General features: G+C 42.4%; 1 protein-coding gene across 3 annotated transcripts in view; it reads right to left on the reverse strand.

The window, feature by feature from the left end:
* LOC110003721 (interleukin-6 receptor subunit beta) overlaps window positions 1-17,499 on the reverse strand; it is an 18,001-nt gene extending 502 nt beyond the window's left edge. The window contains exons 1-15 of one of the 3 annotated variants that reach the window (XM_065952087.1): window positions 14,243-17,499; window positions 13,445-13,549; window positions 11,087-11,201; window positions 10,783-10,916; window positions 10,216-10,346; window positions 9,586-9,745; window positions 8,460-8,542; window positions 8,151-8,373; window positions 4,486-4,680; window positions 4,084-4,182; window positions 2,961-3,101; window positions 2,726-2,851; window positions 2,539-2,623; window positions 1,245-1,326; window positions 1-1,017 (exon numbers count right to left, since the gene is read on the reverse strand). The exon at window positions 1-1,017 is cut by the window's left edge and continues 502 nt beyond it. In XM_065952087.1, coding sequence (XP_065808159.1) covers window positions 436-1,017; window positions 1,245-1,326; window positions 2,539-2,623; window positions 2,726-2,851; window positions 2,961-3,101; window positions 4,084-4,182; window positions 4,486-4,680; window positions 8,151-8,373; window positions 8,460-8,542; window positions 9,586-9,745; window positions 10,216-10,346; window positions 10,783-10,916; window positions 11,087-11,201; window positions 13,445-13,549; window positions 14,243-14,306 — 2,325 coding nt within the window. In that variant the 5' untranslated portion in view covers window positions 14,307-17,499 and the 3' untranslated portion in view covers window positions 1-435. Of the gene's footprint in view, window positions 1,018-1,244; window positions 1,327-2,538; window positions 2,624-2,725; window positions 2,852-2,960; window positions 3,102-4,083; window positions 4,183-4,485; window positions 4,681-8,150; window positions 8,374-8,459; window positions 8,543-9,585; window positions 9,746-10,215; window positions 10,347-10,782; window positions 10,917-11,086; window positions 11,202-13,444; window positions 13,550-14,242 lie in introns of those variants that run through there. The other 2 variants (XM_065952089.1, XM_065952095.1) reach the window with 2 other exon arrangements.
* Window position 17,500: the final 1 nt, after the last annotated feature.

Consider the following 17,500-nt stretch of genomic DNA (forward strand, 5'->3'; position numbering starts at 1 on the left):
ATACATGTGTATATCTATATCCATCAATCTGTACAGATCGAACAAAGATCTAAGAAAATTATCGGCCAATATATCAATTTTTCTCTTCCTAATTTTGGTATCGGCCTCAAAAATCAAAAATCCCATATCAGTCGGGCCCTAGTTTGTTTTGAAGTTTGCAGTATTTACACAAAATTTTGCACGTGTGTGACCTGCCAGGGAAGCAGAGTAGATCTTTTTCATGGCTCATCGGCTCTTCCTCATAAAAAAAACAGCTCGTTGTTTGATGTGTTGCAGAAGGAAAAACACATTTACTTTAACATCAGCATGTGAACACACACACTGTGCATGCTCTGTAAAAACAAAGTCTTCACATTTTTGCCTTTTTGCCGTCAGAGGTCTTTTCCTGCAGCGTCACAGCCACAAGGGGGCACTAGCATGTCGTACCTGTGTGCTTCAGTCTTCATCTGTAGTTTGTGCAGGAGAGCAGCTGTTTGCGATGTAATCATTTTCACAGATCAGAGATGAACAGTTGGTTTCAACATCCCTGTTCCCCTGAGAGGAAGACGAGTTCCCCACAAGCTCCGCCCTGCAGCTCGTCTGGTAGACGCACACGCTGTTCATGTTCGCCATGAATTCATGAAATGAGCTTTTAACGAGCGTTTCTCTGTGAGGTGACGTCTCAAAGTCCCATCTGCTCTCTTCCTCTTTTTGAAGAAAGGCCTCAGATATAAACACTTCCTGGTCCTGGTCCTGGTCCTGGTCCTGGTCAGTATAGTTGCAGCTCACAGTGTAGACGGGATGATAGGAGGTCTGGAGAGACGCCAGGAGAGGCTCTGTGAACACTGGAGCATCAGAAACATACTCAGGGTCCATTTGGATGAAGAGCTGACTGATGGACAGCAGGGGGGCTTCTTCATGCAGCCCCTCCGCTGGTGACGGCTCACAGGTTGAACTGACGGTGATGAAACTTTTTGGTCCCAGTAAATCCATCACCATGAAGTCGTCTATGTCCAGGATGTGTCTCTCTGCAGGTTTCTGTTAAACACAAACATTGATGTGATTTAAAACATGCATGAAGATGAAATAACTTTGTTCATATTTTCAGTTCTTTTTCAAGAAGTCCTGAAGCAAGTCTTGATACAAAAAAGTAGAAAATTCTTAACAGATCTTTTTAAAGTCCATATTCTCCACGTGCACAACATGCTGCAGGGCTGCAAGAATTCCTCTTTAAGAAGACGTAGCTCCAGTAAAAAGCAGGTCACCTGGTTGTTCGGTTCCATCAGCCACTGGCCTGTCGTGCTGCATCGAGGACTTGAGATGGGCGGGAAGAAGTACGACTTGTACCTGCACAGGGATGAGGAGATGAAAAAACTGAATGAACGTCTTTATTGTATTTTTAGTCTTCAGACTAGGGCACCAAAATGGCTGGGGCCGGCCCTGACGGGGAAATTCCCTTTCACAGCACCACTCCTGTCCAACAGACAATACCAACACAATACCAGTACAGAAAACACAGAACACAGAGAACAGAACAAACTGTGTTCAGCGAGGCCTTTTGTTCAGAGGGATCAGGCTCTCCCTAAGGCGAGCCCTTCTGAACCTCAGTGCTCTGTACCTCTGTCCTGAGGTGGGGGGGGGGGGGGGGGGGGTGGGGGTGGTCAGTGGATGTGTGACGCTCTGTTCTATTGAGGTTGCAATGAGTGATACGTTGTTGAGTTCTGTTTGCGGCTTTCATGTTTTCTGTGTTACTCGAGGGTCCAATCAGTGAGCTGTGTAGAGAGTGAGATGATAAAGGTATCTTACTCTCTGATCATTAAGGAAACATGTTGAAGTGCTGGCTTCTCTGACAACAATGCAGCAGCCAGTATGTCCTCCTTCTAACTTTAGATTCTGCTCCTGAATGCTCTGGATTTGTTTGGACCAGAGAAGGTAGGCGCTTTTAAGACCCCCCCCCCACACGGCTGTTTTGGACGCCCCTCGGTTTGTCAGATATGAGAGCAGTTATCAGGTCAACAGGTGTTGCAGTGATGGAAGCGGTCAAGAGAAGTGGTTCAGATAGAAGTGATTGTACCCGACCTAAAAAGCCTCTGCATGTTTCTAATAAGCTCCACGAGCAGAAACGTGCTCAAACTAGGATCAATATTGGAGATGCTTTTGAAAAATGGAGAGAGGTTAGAACACAGAAAGGTTTACAGACCCATGCAGAGCTGGATAAACACTGAAGCTTCAGAGTCCACCACATGGTGACCTGAGTGAGCATCCACTCTAGAGAGGGGGGGGGGAGACAGCTCTCTATGATGTTTATAATTCAGACTGCAGTACACATTTTAAACACGAGGGGTCAGAGTTACATACTGCTCCTTTAAGTTTTTTGGATCAAACGTTAAAACTTCTAATGTTAGATGTATAATTTGATATTATGGCTTCTTGTTTCCAGAGCTTTTAACCAATTAGAGACGAACTGTTACCCTCTTGTGATTTGTTTGAGCCCTCGGGTGTGTTGGTTGTGTGTGTGTGTGTGTGTGTGTGTGTGTGTGTGTGTGTGTGTTGACTCACACAGTCCTGGACAGGATGGAGATGATGAACACAGTAACAGTGAGCAGCATCAGAGGAGTCGCTGTGGCAACCAGCGGGACTTCATCTGAATGAAAAACAAATAATTGCTTAGTTCCCAATAATCGGAGCGATTTGATTTGAATACTGTGAAACTTTTCCTCTAACTAGTGAAAATCTGTAAAGGCACCGAAGTCTGTTGTCACGGCGATGATACTTCTGGAGGCGCCATCAGCCAATAGGAGAAGAGAGTAGTCAGTGTTGGGTTTGAGGTTGAGGAAGGTGTGCTGCTGTTTGTCCGGCCACAGGGAGAGAGCTGGAGAGATTGATGGATGTTTATTAACAGAAACAGGCTGAAGGGAGCGAGGTCAACAACAGAAACGACTGAATGTCATGTTAAATGGAAGTGTCAAAAAATAACATACTTTTCCCCTCTGACTCTCCACTCAGCATTGCTTCATATGCATCCACTCTGATTGGTCCAGACTTCTGCTGCCACTCCCAAACAACTGTCACTGTTGTCTTGGTAACGTCTACTATCCTCAGCTTCACCGCCTCACTCAGAGCTGAAAAAACAAACAAAAAAAACAGAAAATGTCGTGTCAGACGTGTCTGTGGAGGTTTCTTTGTTTGCAGACCACGTTCTACATACTGCCAACAACATACTCAAAATATACTGCATGACTGTTAGTATGCTGTTAGCATCATACTAAACTACGGATCGTTCTTCCATTCTGAGCTCCGTTCGATGTGCTAGCATCAAGCTAGCATGACTGTTAATATAATTCAACAACAATATGCAAACGTTCATTACTAGTACAGCTAAGTAGTCATTTTAATATATTTGGTAAAATGTATTTCAGCACAGAACTTTTATTTTAAGCTGCTGGTTGGCTAGCTTGTGAGTTCCACAGTTGAACAGTCTGAGAGGCGCAGTGCATTGTGGGGTAGTTTAACCCTAACCCTCCCTGCTCCACTTTTCAGAAAATGTGTGCTCAAACAGGCCGTTTGGAGATTTCACCTTCATGACATCACAAAGGGCAGTAGCCCCTCCCCCAGGTGGGTGACACTCCCACAGCTAGGTGTTTGTTCTGCCCTCTGAGTCTGCCTTCTCACCGTAAACAATAGGACATGGAGCGAGAAAGAGCAAGTACACCCAAGTCCTTCCAGAGAGGGGGCGTGGTCAGACACAGCTCATTTACATATTTAAAGGTACAGACACAGAAACAGCCTGTTCTGAGCAGGGCTGAAATAGAGGGGTTTATAGACATGATCAAATACAGGATCAGAGTGGATTTAGAACAAGAAACTTCACACACATGTTTTGAGGAGCTCTGACACTTATTTACACTTTTTGAAGAGGATATGTGACATAAATAGAATTTAAAAAACAATCTTTTCCATCAATGCTAACTGGGAGAAACACATCTTAGCTTGGAGCAGAGCTAGATTCATTTATTGTTTCCTGTGTTGTCAGAGAGTTGAGAACTTCACTCATTCTGCAGTCAGATGTGGTTTTGAACCTCATCAGTCTGTGAGCATGTTTACCTCCCTGCTGCAGACTGGCGGGCAGTGAATGAGGAGGTCCGCACTGCTGCTGATAGACAGGAAACACGGTGATCAGGTACGAGTCTTCAGGATCAACATCTGTGAACACAACACACGTCATGTATACGCTGTGAATCGCAAACAATGTCTGTGCAGCAAAAGAGAACATCGTTATATGTATTAATCTTAAATGAAGAGTAGATTAGAGTGTTGACAGAGACAAGCCTCTTCCTGTCCTGCAGCCTTTCAGAAGCTGCTCCAGAAGCTTTTTTAACGAGTTTCTTCCCTGCTTAAATAAGAAATGAGATAAAAACTGTACAATGAGTATCTTCTCTGTTGTCATCGTCCCAAAAGGAGAACTGAGGGAACAAATGAGGGGCTGATATTCCAACCAGGTTTTACCTTGTATAACTGTTGATGTGGAGAAGTTGTCCACGGTGGTCCAGTGGGTGGTGGACGGTCGAGTCTCTGAGCGCCACTGAAGAGCATAATGACTGAGAGACAGGAAAGAAGGAGGGGGGTCTGTGGGGGGCTCCCATTGGACCAGAAGGCCCATAGAAGAACTAGAAGCCCACAGGTGTCTGACTGAAGAGAGCGCTGCAGAAACAACAGAAATATGAAAGATGGACTTCAGCTTGTTTAGTTTTCAGACTCAGACTCCTCAAAGCCCTTTTACACCGCAGGTCACACCTTCACATTCACACGCTGATGGTAGAGGCCGCTGAGTAAAGAGTCCATCAGTATTAACTCATCCATTCACACACTGATGGTAGAGGCCGCTGAGTAAAGAGTCCGTCATCATTAACTCATCCATTCACACACTGATGGTAGAGGCCGCTGAGTAAAGAGTCCATCAGTATTAACTCATCCATTCACACACTGATGGTAGAGGCCGCTGAGTAAAGAGTCCATCAGTATTAACTCATCCATTCATACACATTCACACACTGATGGTAGAGGCCGCTGAGTAAAGAGTCCATCAGTATTAACTCATCCATTCATACACATTCACACACTGATGGTAGAGGCCGCTGAGTAAAGAGTCCGTCATCATTAACTCATCCATTCACACACTGATGGTAGAGGCCGCTGAGTAAAGAGTCCATCAGTATTAACTCATCCATTCACACACATTCACACACTGATGGTAGAGGCCGCTGAGTAAAGAGTCCGTCATCATTAACTCATCCATTCACACACTGATGGTAGAGGCCGCTGAGTAAAGAGTCCATCAGTATTAACTCATCCATTCACACACATTCACACACTGATGGTAGAGGCCGCTGAGTAAAGAGTCCATCAGTATTAACTCATCCATTCACACACATTCACACACTGATGGTAGAGGCCGCTGAGTAAAGAGTCCGTCAGCATTAACTCATCCATTCACACCCCCCCGACAAAGCAGAGGGAGCAGCTTGGGGTTAAGTGACATGTGAAGGGAATGACATGCGAGAAAGAGGCCAAAGGTCAGACTAGGCCCGCCCACTCAGAGGACTAGGCTACCGGTGCCCCCAAATGATCAAGACATTTCAAGGGATGAAATGACTAAATATTTAGCAGAATTAATCTTTGAGTTTGAAATAGGATATTTCTAAAGTTTAAATAAAATATAAACAAACATCTCTTTAAGATATGACGCAACAATCTATGATTCTGTTTTTTTCCAGTTTCATAACGGCACATCAACACGGCATGTAGCAGCGTTATTCCACCATGCACCCATTTATTCCCACCAAGATTTGATTATCTAGGAATATATTATAGCCGAGCTTTAAGCTGTGACCGAGCAGTCCAAAGATCGCTCCCATCACAACATGTCCCACGTTGTTTTTATAATTAGGAAACTAAAACATTTGACTTGAGAAGTGTTGGTATCAGTTTAATCTGAACATCATGTCAACGCTCTGTCGCTTCCCTTTCCTGCAGTAAACAGACACAGACACACCCAGACAGGATGTTGCTTAAGTTAAAGCTCAATGTCAGATCTGATACCATCAGTTTAAAAGACTGAGGCGGATAACACTAAAAATGATAATCATGTTCACTATGGGTGTGTGTGTGAAAAAGAACCCTGTTGTTGTTGTTTATTATTTGTGTATGTAACAGGGACACATGCAGTAAACATTGCTTCATATGTTAAGTAGATGCCATGCATAAAAGTTTCTAGCCTTGGCTAATTTGCAACCCCCGTCCCTGGCTAGGCCTTTAGGATTTAAACTGAATTATTAGACTAAAATAAAATACAGAAACATTGATGCTATAGAAATACTGACATTATGAACTCAATACAAATAAGAGACTAAATGATATTAAGCAGTAAAACAAAATACATAATAACAAACAAAAGGAAACGTTCAATGCTCAAAAACTTGCTTCAGTTTCAGCCACTGTTTCACGATTTTAAAAACCTTGAACTTTGTCAGTTTTTTAAATTTCAGATGGTAATGTGTTCCTCTTACTTAAAAACATGACCGACCAAATGTAGTCCTGCGTTTTGGTGCTCTACTGCTTCCACTTGATGTAGCCCTCGTTCTGATATCAGCTGACAGATTGTTTCTGGAGCGAGGACGTTTACACATTTAAAAAGTCAGATTTGAAAAACTCAGTACATTGTGTTTTTTGAGGCAATGATGCCATGTAACTGATTTCTGATTCATTATTTTCAGTGCCTGTTCATATAATCACCTGATAGGTGTAATTGTTGTTTGGTTGGCCTAGCAGCAAACAGTTATACAGTATGATAAGTGAGAAAAAATCATGGCATGCATATATTGTTGTTTTAGTGGTATAGTGACAGTTTTGCATAACCTTTTCACATGTTTGTCAAACTTCAACTGAGAATCTAAAATAACACCTACACATTTGAACTCATGTACCTCTGTAACCTCTTCTTCATGTATCTCTATTCTAAAACGATCATTACTTATTTTTATTGAGAAACACATTGACACAGTTTTATCATAGTTTAAGGTTAGAAGACAATATATGCGTGCCATGATTATTTCTCACTTATCACTCTATAACTGTTTGGCCACTTTGACACACTAGACATTTATTTTGAAAGGATCTCTGCTGCCATCTCAGGGGTCTTTGCAGACACATATATAACTGTGTCGTCGGCATACATTTGAAAGTTGACTGAGTGGAATTTATTCTTACGCACTGCTTTCTGCATTGAAGGCACGATCAAAACCAGGATATTGCATCATTTGATATATTATATTTAGAGAATGTCATAATTCACAGTATCAAATGCTTTTTTCAAGTCTGAAAATACTGCTCCTACTTCACTGCCTTCATCCAATGACTGTTTAATAGTTTCTGTAAGGAAACAGTTTAACTCTGTTGAGTACCTTGGTCTAAAGCCAAATTGTTTGGGGTGCAGAAGGTTTCTACTTTCAAGGTGGTCTACAAGTTGCTTGGCAACAGTTTTTTCAAGGAGGAGAGTGTGGGTAAGATTGAAATTGGCCTGTAATTAAAGATCTGGTCAGGTGCTCCAGTCTTATGAATTGGGGTTTTCCATTCCTGTGGGAATGTATTAGTTCTGATGGATAAGTTGACCATATGTGTAACTGGTATTAAAAGAAGAGCACTTCTTATCCAAGCCAAAAATATCCTTGGCCTTTGATTGTCTTAACTGAGTGATAACTTTGTCTTTTTGATATAAAAGGACGTTGAGATGTCTCTTAATACATCTGTTAACTGCACAGGTTTAAAACTTGCTGCCAGTTCCTTAGCTGATTAAATAAAAAATGTATTAAATTTGTTTGCAATTTCAATTGTATCATTACAAACTCCTCCTTTTATGTTCAATTCCACTACTGTTTTATTGGGGTTAATTGTTCGGTTGTTTAAAGTATTGAGATGTTTCCGAAGGGTTGAGCTTTTCCATTCAGATTCAGAAATCAATTTCATGAAGTACCTGGTTTTTGAACTAAGGAGTTATTTCACTACCCTATTAAAAACAGCCCTTTAAAAACAAGTGTTGTGCTGCTGATATCTGTGCTGTTGAGTTTTAGAGTCAGTCAGCACATCACCATGACATCAACCAGCGTGCCACTCACTCTTCTGTTTCTGTGTGTCGATGCTGAGATGTGCAGCAGGCCCGTAGCCGGCGTTGTTGAAGGCTGTTACTGTGACACTGCAGTTCCCGGCCTCCACCGACATCAGCGCTATCGCCTCTGTGACATTCTGAATGAATATGTCCTGCAGAGGCTGCTTCCTCATTGGCTCGTAGCTCACCTGGTATCCGAGGATACGACCGCCGGCTTCAAGGAGGTCAAGGTCCTGCACAGATACAAGACTTTGGTCAAATCAATTTTATGGAGATGTGAGTGTTTAAACTAAAATATTTCCCATAATCTGTAATGTACCTTCCACACGAGTTGAAGTAGAAAAGATTCAGCAGTGTCTCTTTTCTCCACTCTGTAATACACGTCAGGGGGCCTGGAGGGCGCTGACGGAGAAACAAGGAAGCACAAACGACTATTCACAACTGGACCAAACAGTACCTTTGATGTATTTGCTGATTTTGAACGCAAGTGGAGGAGGGTTTGGAGGTGTGTCTCTGGAGGAGAGCGGAGGCTCTGCTAAAGGGCGACAACTACTGAACAAAAAGTGGCACATTCTTCCTTTAAAGGTCACATAATACACAAAATCCACTTCTCCATGTTCCTCTGGTCTGACTACAAACCCCCCAATGATGAGAAAAGTCCATCCTCTCCGTCTTCTGCCTGCTCCACTTTTCAGAAAATGTGTGCTCAAACAGGCCGTTTGGAGATTTTCCCTTCATGACATCACAAAGGGCAGTAGCCCCTCCCCCAGGTAGGTGACACTCCCACAGCTAGGTGTTTGTTCTGCCCTCTGAGTCTGCCTTCTCACCGTAAACAATAGAACATGGCGCGAGAAAGACCGAGTACACCCAAGCTCTTCCAGAGAGGGGGCGTGGTCAGACACAGCTCATTTACATATTTAAAGGTACAGACACAGAAACAGCCTGTTCTGAGCAGGGCTGAAATAGAGGGGTTTATAGACATGATCAGATACAGGATCAGAGTGGATTTAGAACAAGAAACTTCACACACATGTTTTGAGGAGCTCTGACACTTATTGAAACTGAAGAGGAGGAGGAGGGTATGTCACCTTTAACAGCCACATGAATCACTCATTGAGAATCGTTGCAATGAAAAATGTAAGAAAGGGCTGTTTCTGCAGCATGCTGTTATCACTCTGTCTGACACTTAACCCAGGGCAGCAGTTTGAGGCATTAAAAATAACAAAATAGAAAATGTCAGTCTTTATGCTTTTGTTCTTGTCTGCTTTAGTTTGTCATTCAGAATTATCGATATTCATGTCAGTCTGTTCCAGAACCAGCCAACGAGCGAATCCTTTTTCAACTTGTCAAACTTCACTTGCAGATATCTATATTGGTTCTTTTTATGTGGTAACAATGGCTTGTCTTGGCCCCGAGCCTGTAATGTTATTGTGTTAAACTCTTACCCTTCTCCAGCGTGCTCGCGGTGATGTCAGCGCTCCACTTACTCCAGATGTTAGACCTCTCTCTGCAGCGCACAGCCGCCCTGTAGACGGTAAACGGCTGCAGGTCTCTGACGGTGTGAGTCAGTGTGAGATTGGGATGTGCAGAGACCAAATCTGGAGCCTGGAAACAAGCAAATAAACAGTGTTTGAGAGGACTGACTCAGTGTAAACTTTGTTGACTGGATTTTTTGTTATTGTTGTGATTTAACTTTGTTTTCCTGTTACAATGCGATGATACTCTTGGCTCAGATAGAAGTGATTGTACCCGACCTAAAAAGCCTCTGCATGTTTCTAATCAGCTCCACGAGCAGAAACGTGCTCAAACTAGGATCAATATTGGAGATGCTTTTGAAAAATGGAGAGAGGTTAGAACACAGAAAGGTTTACAGACCCATGCAGAGCTGGATAAACACTGAAGCTTCAGAGTCCACCACATGGTGACCTGAGTGAGCATCCACTCTAGAGAGGAGGGGGGGGGGGACAGCTCTCTATGATGTTTAGAATTTTGACTGCAGTACCCATTTTAAACACTAGGAGTCAAAGTTACATACTGCTCCTTTAAACAGGAAGTTTGAGTGGTGGGGTCCTGACCTGGGTCCATGTGTGTGTCTTGTTGACTCTGTAGTAAAGCTGACAGGTGCAGTTTTTGATGCAATTCCAAGACACAACAATGGAGTCCTGGGTGGAGCTGAGAGCCGTTAAAACAGGCTGGAGGGGTCTGACTGAGGAGAGGAGACAAGGAAGCAAGAAGATGAGAAACAAAACTATTTCATGATCATTCGAGGTTGTCAGCCGTCTGCTAGTTTTTAGTGGAGAAATCATCCATGGGTGGAGATATCAGGGGAGGGGAAGGGATGTTTTTTTACCAGAATCCCACTGTGACATCACAAGGAGAGCAAATGTCTGTGTTGTAAGACGTATGCAGACCACAAACAAAGGACTGGATGGTTTATTTCACATGTTGTGGGTCAGTAGACTCTCAGGTTACACAGATATATGTTCAGAAACACTGTAGAAGAGGATTTTTAATAATATGTCTCCTTTAAAGTCTTGTGAAATATGTTTTTGTCCTGAGACTCTCCCGTGCTTGCTCGTTCAGGAATCAAAAATATACCTCCGTACTTGACCACAGTTTGCTCAAAAGTTTGGAACACCTACCTGCTTTCCTCAGATTCAAAGTGTGAGGGCGGGACCAGATCTCACTCTCCATCATGTAGTTCTTGATCCTGGCTGTTACATCGAAGACGGCTAATGGGTTGATCAGAGACGAACATGACAGGATTTCAAGATTTCTACACAAGAAGAAAAAATATATATATCTGATCTGAGGCAAAGATGCTTCTTCTTCTCCCACTTCTAACAGCAGTTAACCGCCTGTACATTTCAGAAACATCAGAAGTAAAGGATGTAGCTCCACACACACACAGGTGTTTGGACCTTCTTTAGCTCCCTCTGTGTTTACCTGCTGCTGAAGATCAGAGAAACATCCGACTGTGTGTGGCTCTCTGACTCCTCGCTCCACTCACACGTCACCGTTTTGTGCGTCTGATAGTAGTAGCAGGACATGTTCAAGTTCTCTGTAGAAAAACAACAACAGGAAGAAGGAACATTAGCAGCATCCAAACAAACATCACATCAGCTTGATTTCAGGTCCAGGTCCAAGTCCAGGTTCATGTACAGGTACAGGTACAGGTACAGGTACAGATCCAGGTCCAGCTCCAGGTTCATGTACAGGTCCAGGTCCAGGTCCAGGTCCAGGTCCAGGTCCAGGTTCATGTACAGGTCCAGGTCCAGGTACAGGTACAGGTACAGGTTCATGTACAGGTCCAGGTCCAGGTTCATGTACAGGTACAGGTACAGGTCCAGGTCCAGGTCCAGGTCCAGGTCCAGGTTCATGTACAGGTACAGGTACAGGTCCAGGTACAGGTACAGGTACAGGTCCAGGTACAGGTACAGGTACAGGTTCATGTACAGGTACAGGTACAGGTACAGATCCAGGTCCAGGTCCAGGTTCATGTACAGGTCCAGGTCCAGGTCCAGGTCCAGGTCCAGGTCCAGGTTCATGTACAGGTCCAGGTCCAGGTCCAGGTCCATGTCCAGGTCCAGGTCCAGGTCCAGGTCCATGTCCAGGTACAGGTCCAGGTCCAGGTCCAGGTCCAGGTTCATGTACAGGTCCAGGTCCAGGTCCAGGTCCAGGTCCAGGTCCAGGTCCTGGTCCAGGTACAGATACAGGTACAGGTTCATGTTCAGGTACAGGTACAGGTACAGGTACAGGTACAGGTACAGATACAGGTCCAGGTCCAGGTCCAGGTCCAGGTTCAGGTACAGGTACAGGTACAGGTACAGGTCCAGGTCCAGGTTCATGTCCAGGTACAGGTACAGGTTCATGTCCAGGTACAGGTCCAAGTTCATGTACAGGTCCAGGTCCAGGTCCAGGTCCAGGTCCAGGTCCAGGTCCAGGTACAGGTTCATGTACAGGTCCAGGTCCAGGTTCATGTACAGGTACAGGTACAGGTACAGGTACAGGTACAGGTCCAGGTCCAGGTTCATGTCCAGGTACAGGTCCAGGTTCAGGTCCAGGTTCATGTCCAGGTACAGGTACAGGTTCATGTCCAGGTACAGGTACAGGTACAGGTCCAGGTTCATGTCCAGGTACATGTCCAGGTACAGGTCCAGGTCCAGGTCCAGGTCCAGGTCCAGGTCCAGGTCCAGGTCCAGGTCCAGGTCCAGCTGAGGTTGTTCAGGCATCTGATCAGGACGCCTTCTGTTCGTGGGCACGTCCACCTGGGAGGAGACCCAGTGGTAGACCCAGAGCTAGCTGGAGGGATCATAAATCCCTCCTGGACTAGGAACGCCTCGGGACTCTGGGAAACATCGCTGGGAAGGGGGACGTCTGGGGCGACTCGCTTACCGCGGCCGGCCCCGGATAAGAGGAAGATAATGGATGGATAGTTCCTAAGTTCAAGATTTAAACTGCTAAACATTTACCAAATATATGTTCATATATAATATAATATATACAGTATATAAATATATGTTAATATAATATAATATATATAAATATATGTTAATATAATATATATATAAATATATGTTAATATAATATATATAAATATATGTTAATATAATATATATAAATATATGTTAGTATATAATATAATATATATAAATATATGTTAATATAATATAATATATATAAATATATGTTCGTATATAATATAATATATATATAAATATATGTTAATATAATATATATAAATATATGTTAATATAATATATATAAATATATGTTAGTATATTATATATATATATAAATATATGTTAGTATACAATATAATATATACAGTATATAAATATATGTTAATATAATATATATAAATATATGTTAGTATATAATATAATATATATAAATATATGTTAGTATATTATATATATATATAAATATATGTTAGTATATAATATAATATATATATAAATATATGTTAATATATAATATAATATATATATATAAATATATGTTAGTATATAATATAAAATATATTAAAATATATATTAATATTTAATATAATATATATAAATATATGTTAGTATATAATATAATATATATATAAATATATATTAATATATAAATATGTTAATATATAATCTAATATATATATAAATATATGTTAATATATAATATAATATATATATAAATAGAAGTCAATATATAATATAATATATATATAAATATATAATATAATATATATATAAATATATGTTGGAGAAATGACTTAAATCAGAGACTTCAGTATGTTTACACGTGTTTGTTTGTACTCACTCTGTATAGACGATGGCGGCCGGGGGTCACAGTCATGGAGGTCGGTGACACAGGCTCGATTGTGCTTTCGACACAGCTCCAGGTCGGTGTCCTTCACTGTCACTTCTGACACACAAACACACACAAGCACACACAAACACACACAAGCACGCACACACACGCTGAACTCCGCTCTTTCAAATTCCTCGTATGTGAGAGATATCTGGCCAATCAAGCTGATTTTGATAACGATGCCTGTTTTTGTCTCGGGATAACGACAACAAGTTAATTTTAGCCGTTTTCTCGAGATCTCAAGAAATCATCGACATCACGGGAAATCCAGTGAGATAAATATATTTAAAGGAAAACGGCTGAATTTACTCGTTTTAAGAGGGAAACAGAGAAAGATAAAAAAAAGGGGACGAACTGTACGTCCACTTAGGGTTTCTGTAATTTCAGCTGTTTACTCGAGAAATGATCGTTATCACTGGAAAAGCGGCGTTGTGGTTCCAGGAAGGCGAGATAAATAAGTTGAGATCTTGACAGAAAAACAGAAATTCACTTATCGTGGGAAAATTGAGGGAAATGAAATGCACGGTCCACTTTGGGCTTCCGTAGCCGACACTTTAGTGCAGCGTGAAGACGTTCAAATTTGAGATTCAAGTTCTGAGAGACCTTAAATATTCCAGCGAGAAACCAGTTAATTCAAGGGCAGACTGAAAAGTACATGCTCGTACGTGTGACAAATAACACACTGATGTCAACACTGTGAGGTTTCACATCTCAGCAACATGCAAAGAATAGTTGAAAATGACTCACCGAGAGAGAAGACGCAGAGGAGGCTCATCAGTGTGCAGAGAGCAGGGAGACACAGACGCTCCATCTTCACCGCTGAATGGAACTTAATATAAAGATGTGTTTCAGTCTTAATATCTAAGAAAGTCCATTTCTCCACCTGATGAGCTTCAGACTGTTTGAGTCTCCCTCAGTGAAGATGTTATTTCCCCCTCTGGCGAGTTAAAGATCTTTGTGTGGGATGAGGAAACCAAAAAAGATAAGCAGCTGAGGTCGCTGTGAGGAGGAAGTTGCTTCATGTCAGCCTCACATTCATTTCCTGGAGGTCTACACGAATCCCCACGCCGCCACAGAAACCTTCACTTTAACCACTAACCCAATATGTTTCTCTCTAAACCCTGACCCTGATTGAACAAGTGGTCCTCACTAGACTTTAGTCCACAATTTGTTAAGATCAAGACATGAGCTTTTTTTTTTTTTTTGAACCAGGCTGTAAACATGTTCATCTCTGCTGTAAAAACAGCCTTTTTAGAATGGGTGTGTATGTGACTTCCTATGCGTCTGCAGCCAGCCTCTAGTGGACACTCCAGGGACTGCAGGATTTTGCACCTCAGTATCGACTTGCTTTTTCCAGGGTTGAGCTGCAGAGAAGCGTGGGGTTATTAAACGCCAGTTTTCAAAGGTTAACAGCTTTACTAATGCTAACGTTGCCTTCATTCTTGATACATGGATATGTTTTATATACCACGTGTTCTAAAATGAAACAATCTCCGTTTTTCAATGATCGATAATAATGAAAAGTACAGAAACTTAAGGGTCCAGGGTCCAGGGTCAGAACACAGAAAGGTTTACAGACCCATGCAGAGCTGGATAAACACTGAAGCTTCAGAGTCCACCACATGGTGACCTGAGTGAGCATCTAATGGACATTTGAACTTCAGTTTTTAGCTCTTCAGCCTTGGCTTCATTTTTTCAGCCCCTGAAGTGGTGTCTTTTTTTGTCCAAATCGGAGTAACAGTGGGGTTATCAAACGTTTAAAGGTGGTGAACGCTTGATTTCGACACCATTGTGTCAACATCTGATGGTTTGGGGAAGGCGTTCACTCTTGGCACACAGCAGCACGCAGCACTGGTCTGATAAGGTCGCTCTGTAAACGTGATGTTTCTCATGCTGTGCAGAGAACAGTCTCTCGTTACTCCAAAAGGATCACTGCAACTCCTGTTGGTAACTGCTCTCATATCTGGCAAACAGAGGGGCGTCCAAAACGGCCGTGAGGGGGGGTGTGTCTTAAAAGCGCCTACCTTCTCTGGTCCAAACAAATCCAGAGCATTCAGGAGCAGAATGTAAAGTTAGAAGGAGGACATACTGGCTGCTGCATTGTTGTCAGAGAAGCCAGCACTTCAACATGTTTCCTTAATGATCAGAGAGTAAGATACCTTTATCATCTCACTCTCTACACAGCTCACTGATTGGACCTTTAACATTCATGTGCAGGGACTATGACTAGGTGTTCTTTGTCAGTGAAAAGGTTTAATGTAGTTTTTTTTCATTCATCAGTAATCTTCTCTCATGAAACATGACGTCAAAACAGAAATATTCAACGTTTCCAACATTTATTTTTTACTTTCTTCAAAAAGCAAAACTTCAGCTCATCTGTGTTTTCTTTTTTCTTATAGAAAAAAACTGAAACAAAAACTTTTGCCTTGTACAAACATTTAAAAATGACTAACAGCAAATAAACGGAAGAGAGAAATGAGAGAAGCTGTACACATCAGTGAAGAACGAGTGTGTCGGTGGGCGCCGCTCGTCACAGCGTGCAGCGAGCTCTGTGGATCAGCAGAGGAAAGAAGAAGTACTTTCTGTTGACGTGAAGGTCATGGAGCCGTTTGACCTTGAGGCTCCTGACAGCAGCAGAAATGTGGCGTTAATGGATGTCAGACAGAAAACTTTGACCCCTCGTAGCTGCAGTGGTTTCTGCCCGGAGACAAAGACGAACAACAACGGAGAATGTATTTACAAAAGAAACGGATCAGATGTAAAATATTTCCCCACTAGCTCGTGGTGCGTTCACATGATTCCAGGAGTCACTTTAGATTCTGATTTCATACGTACATAAAAAAAAGAAAAAAAAAAGAAGCTGCACCAGGAAACTAAAAAGCATCACAGAAAAGACGAGATGGAGAAAGCAGAGCACGGGGAGGCTGAAGCAGCTCCTCGTATTAAATGAGTTTGGATGTGATTGTTTAAAAAAACCTGCAGACGAGAGGAGTCAGCGTTCAAGGTGTGAGGAGACGTCATGATCGAAGTGAAGTGAGCTGGATTCTTCAGTAAACAGCGTCAGACTGAGGATTATCTGGATCTCATAGATGAAGTTCAGGTTTGTGTGGAACATAGAGATGGAGCAGCTAGATGCTGCTCGTTCTCATTCAGATTCCATCGGTTGTGACAAGCCGCGGCTCGAGCCACTGTTGTTGTAATTCTCATTGTAGCCACATGGGGCAGCAGCTCAATATTTCATCATTCAACACCGACCACACCTCCTGTTTCCTCCTGACGTGATTTTTCTGTAAGCTGCAAAAACTCAAATCTACGGAAGCCCAAAGCGGACACTCATCTATTTGTTTGATTTAACTCAGTCTTCCTGTCATAACGAGCAGATTCTCAACAAGTATTTGAATTATGGGAAAACCATCGTTGTCATCCCGGGACGCCGCGACAAATAAACAACAGGAATCTACTCGTTAAAAAGGGAAAACAGTGTCCTCTTTGGGCTTCCGTACAAATCGAAGTGAGCGTATTTAACTTGTTTCGAGTCGAAAACCTTCGGCCTGCATCATCTGACCGTGCAGAAAGAAAACGTCTCATTTCAAGACTCTTCACAAACATCACTCTGATAAAACTGAAAGACATCCAGGCCCGATTGATTTTGCTTTTCAATAAAACTCCACCCGGACTTATGAAATATCTTCCACTAAAAAAATGAGACGATCACACTCAAGCCAAATGGGAGAGAAATGATTTGAAACAGATCAGGAGATCAGCTTTCAGTCTTCACTGCTTTCTGACGCCGCTGGAAACGCCGGCGGCTACAAAGTGACAAAAATCTGTTTTTTTTCGAATAACTTACGTTTCCAACATCCCTTCTGACTCCATTTCCCAGAAGTCCATTCTGCACTTCAGTATAGCGATGATCTGCAGGTCTAAATATTTGTGTCTGTGACATCACCGTGATGTCACATGTTGACCTCGGCTTTGTGACTTTTAAAGGCCAACAACACCCCC

This window comes from Labrus bergylta, chromosome 2 (genome assembly GCF_963930695.1).
Source record: "Labrus bergylta chromosome 2, fLabBer1.1, whole genome shotgun sequence".
NCBI lineage: Eukaryota > Metazoa > Chordata > Actinopteri > Labriformes > Labridae > Labrus > Labrus bergylta.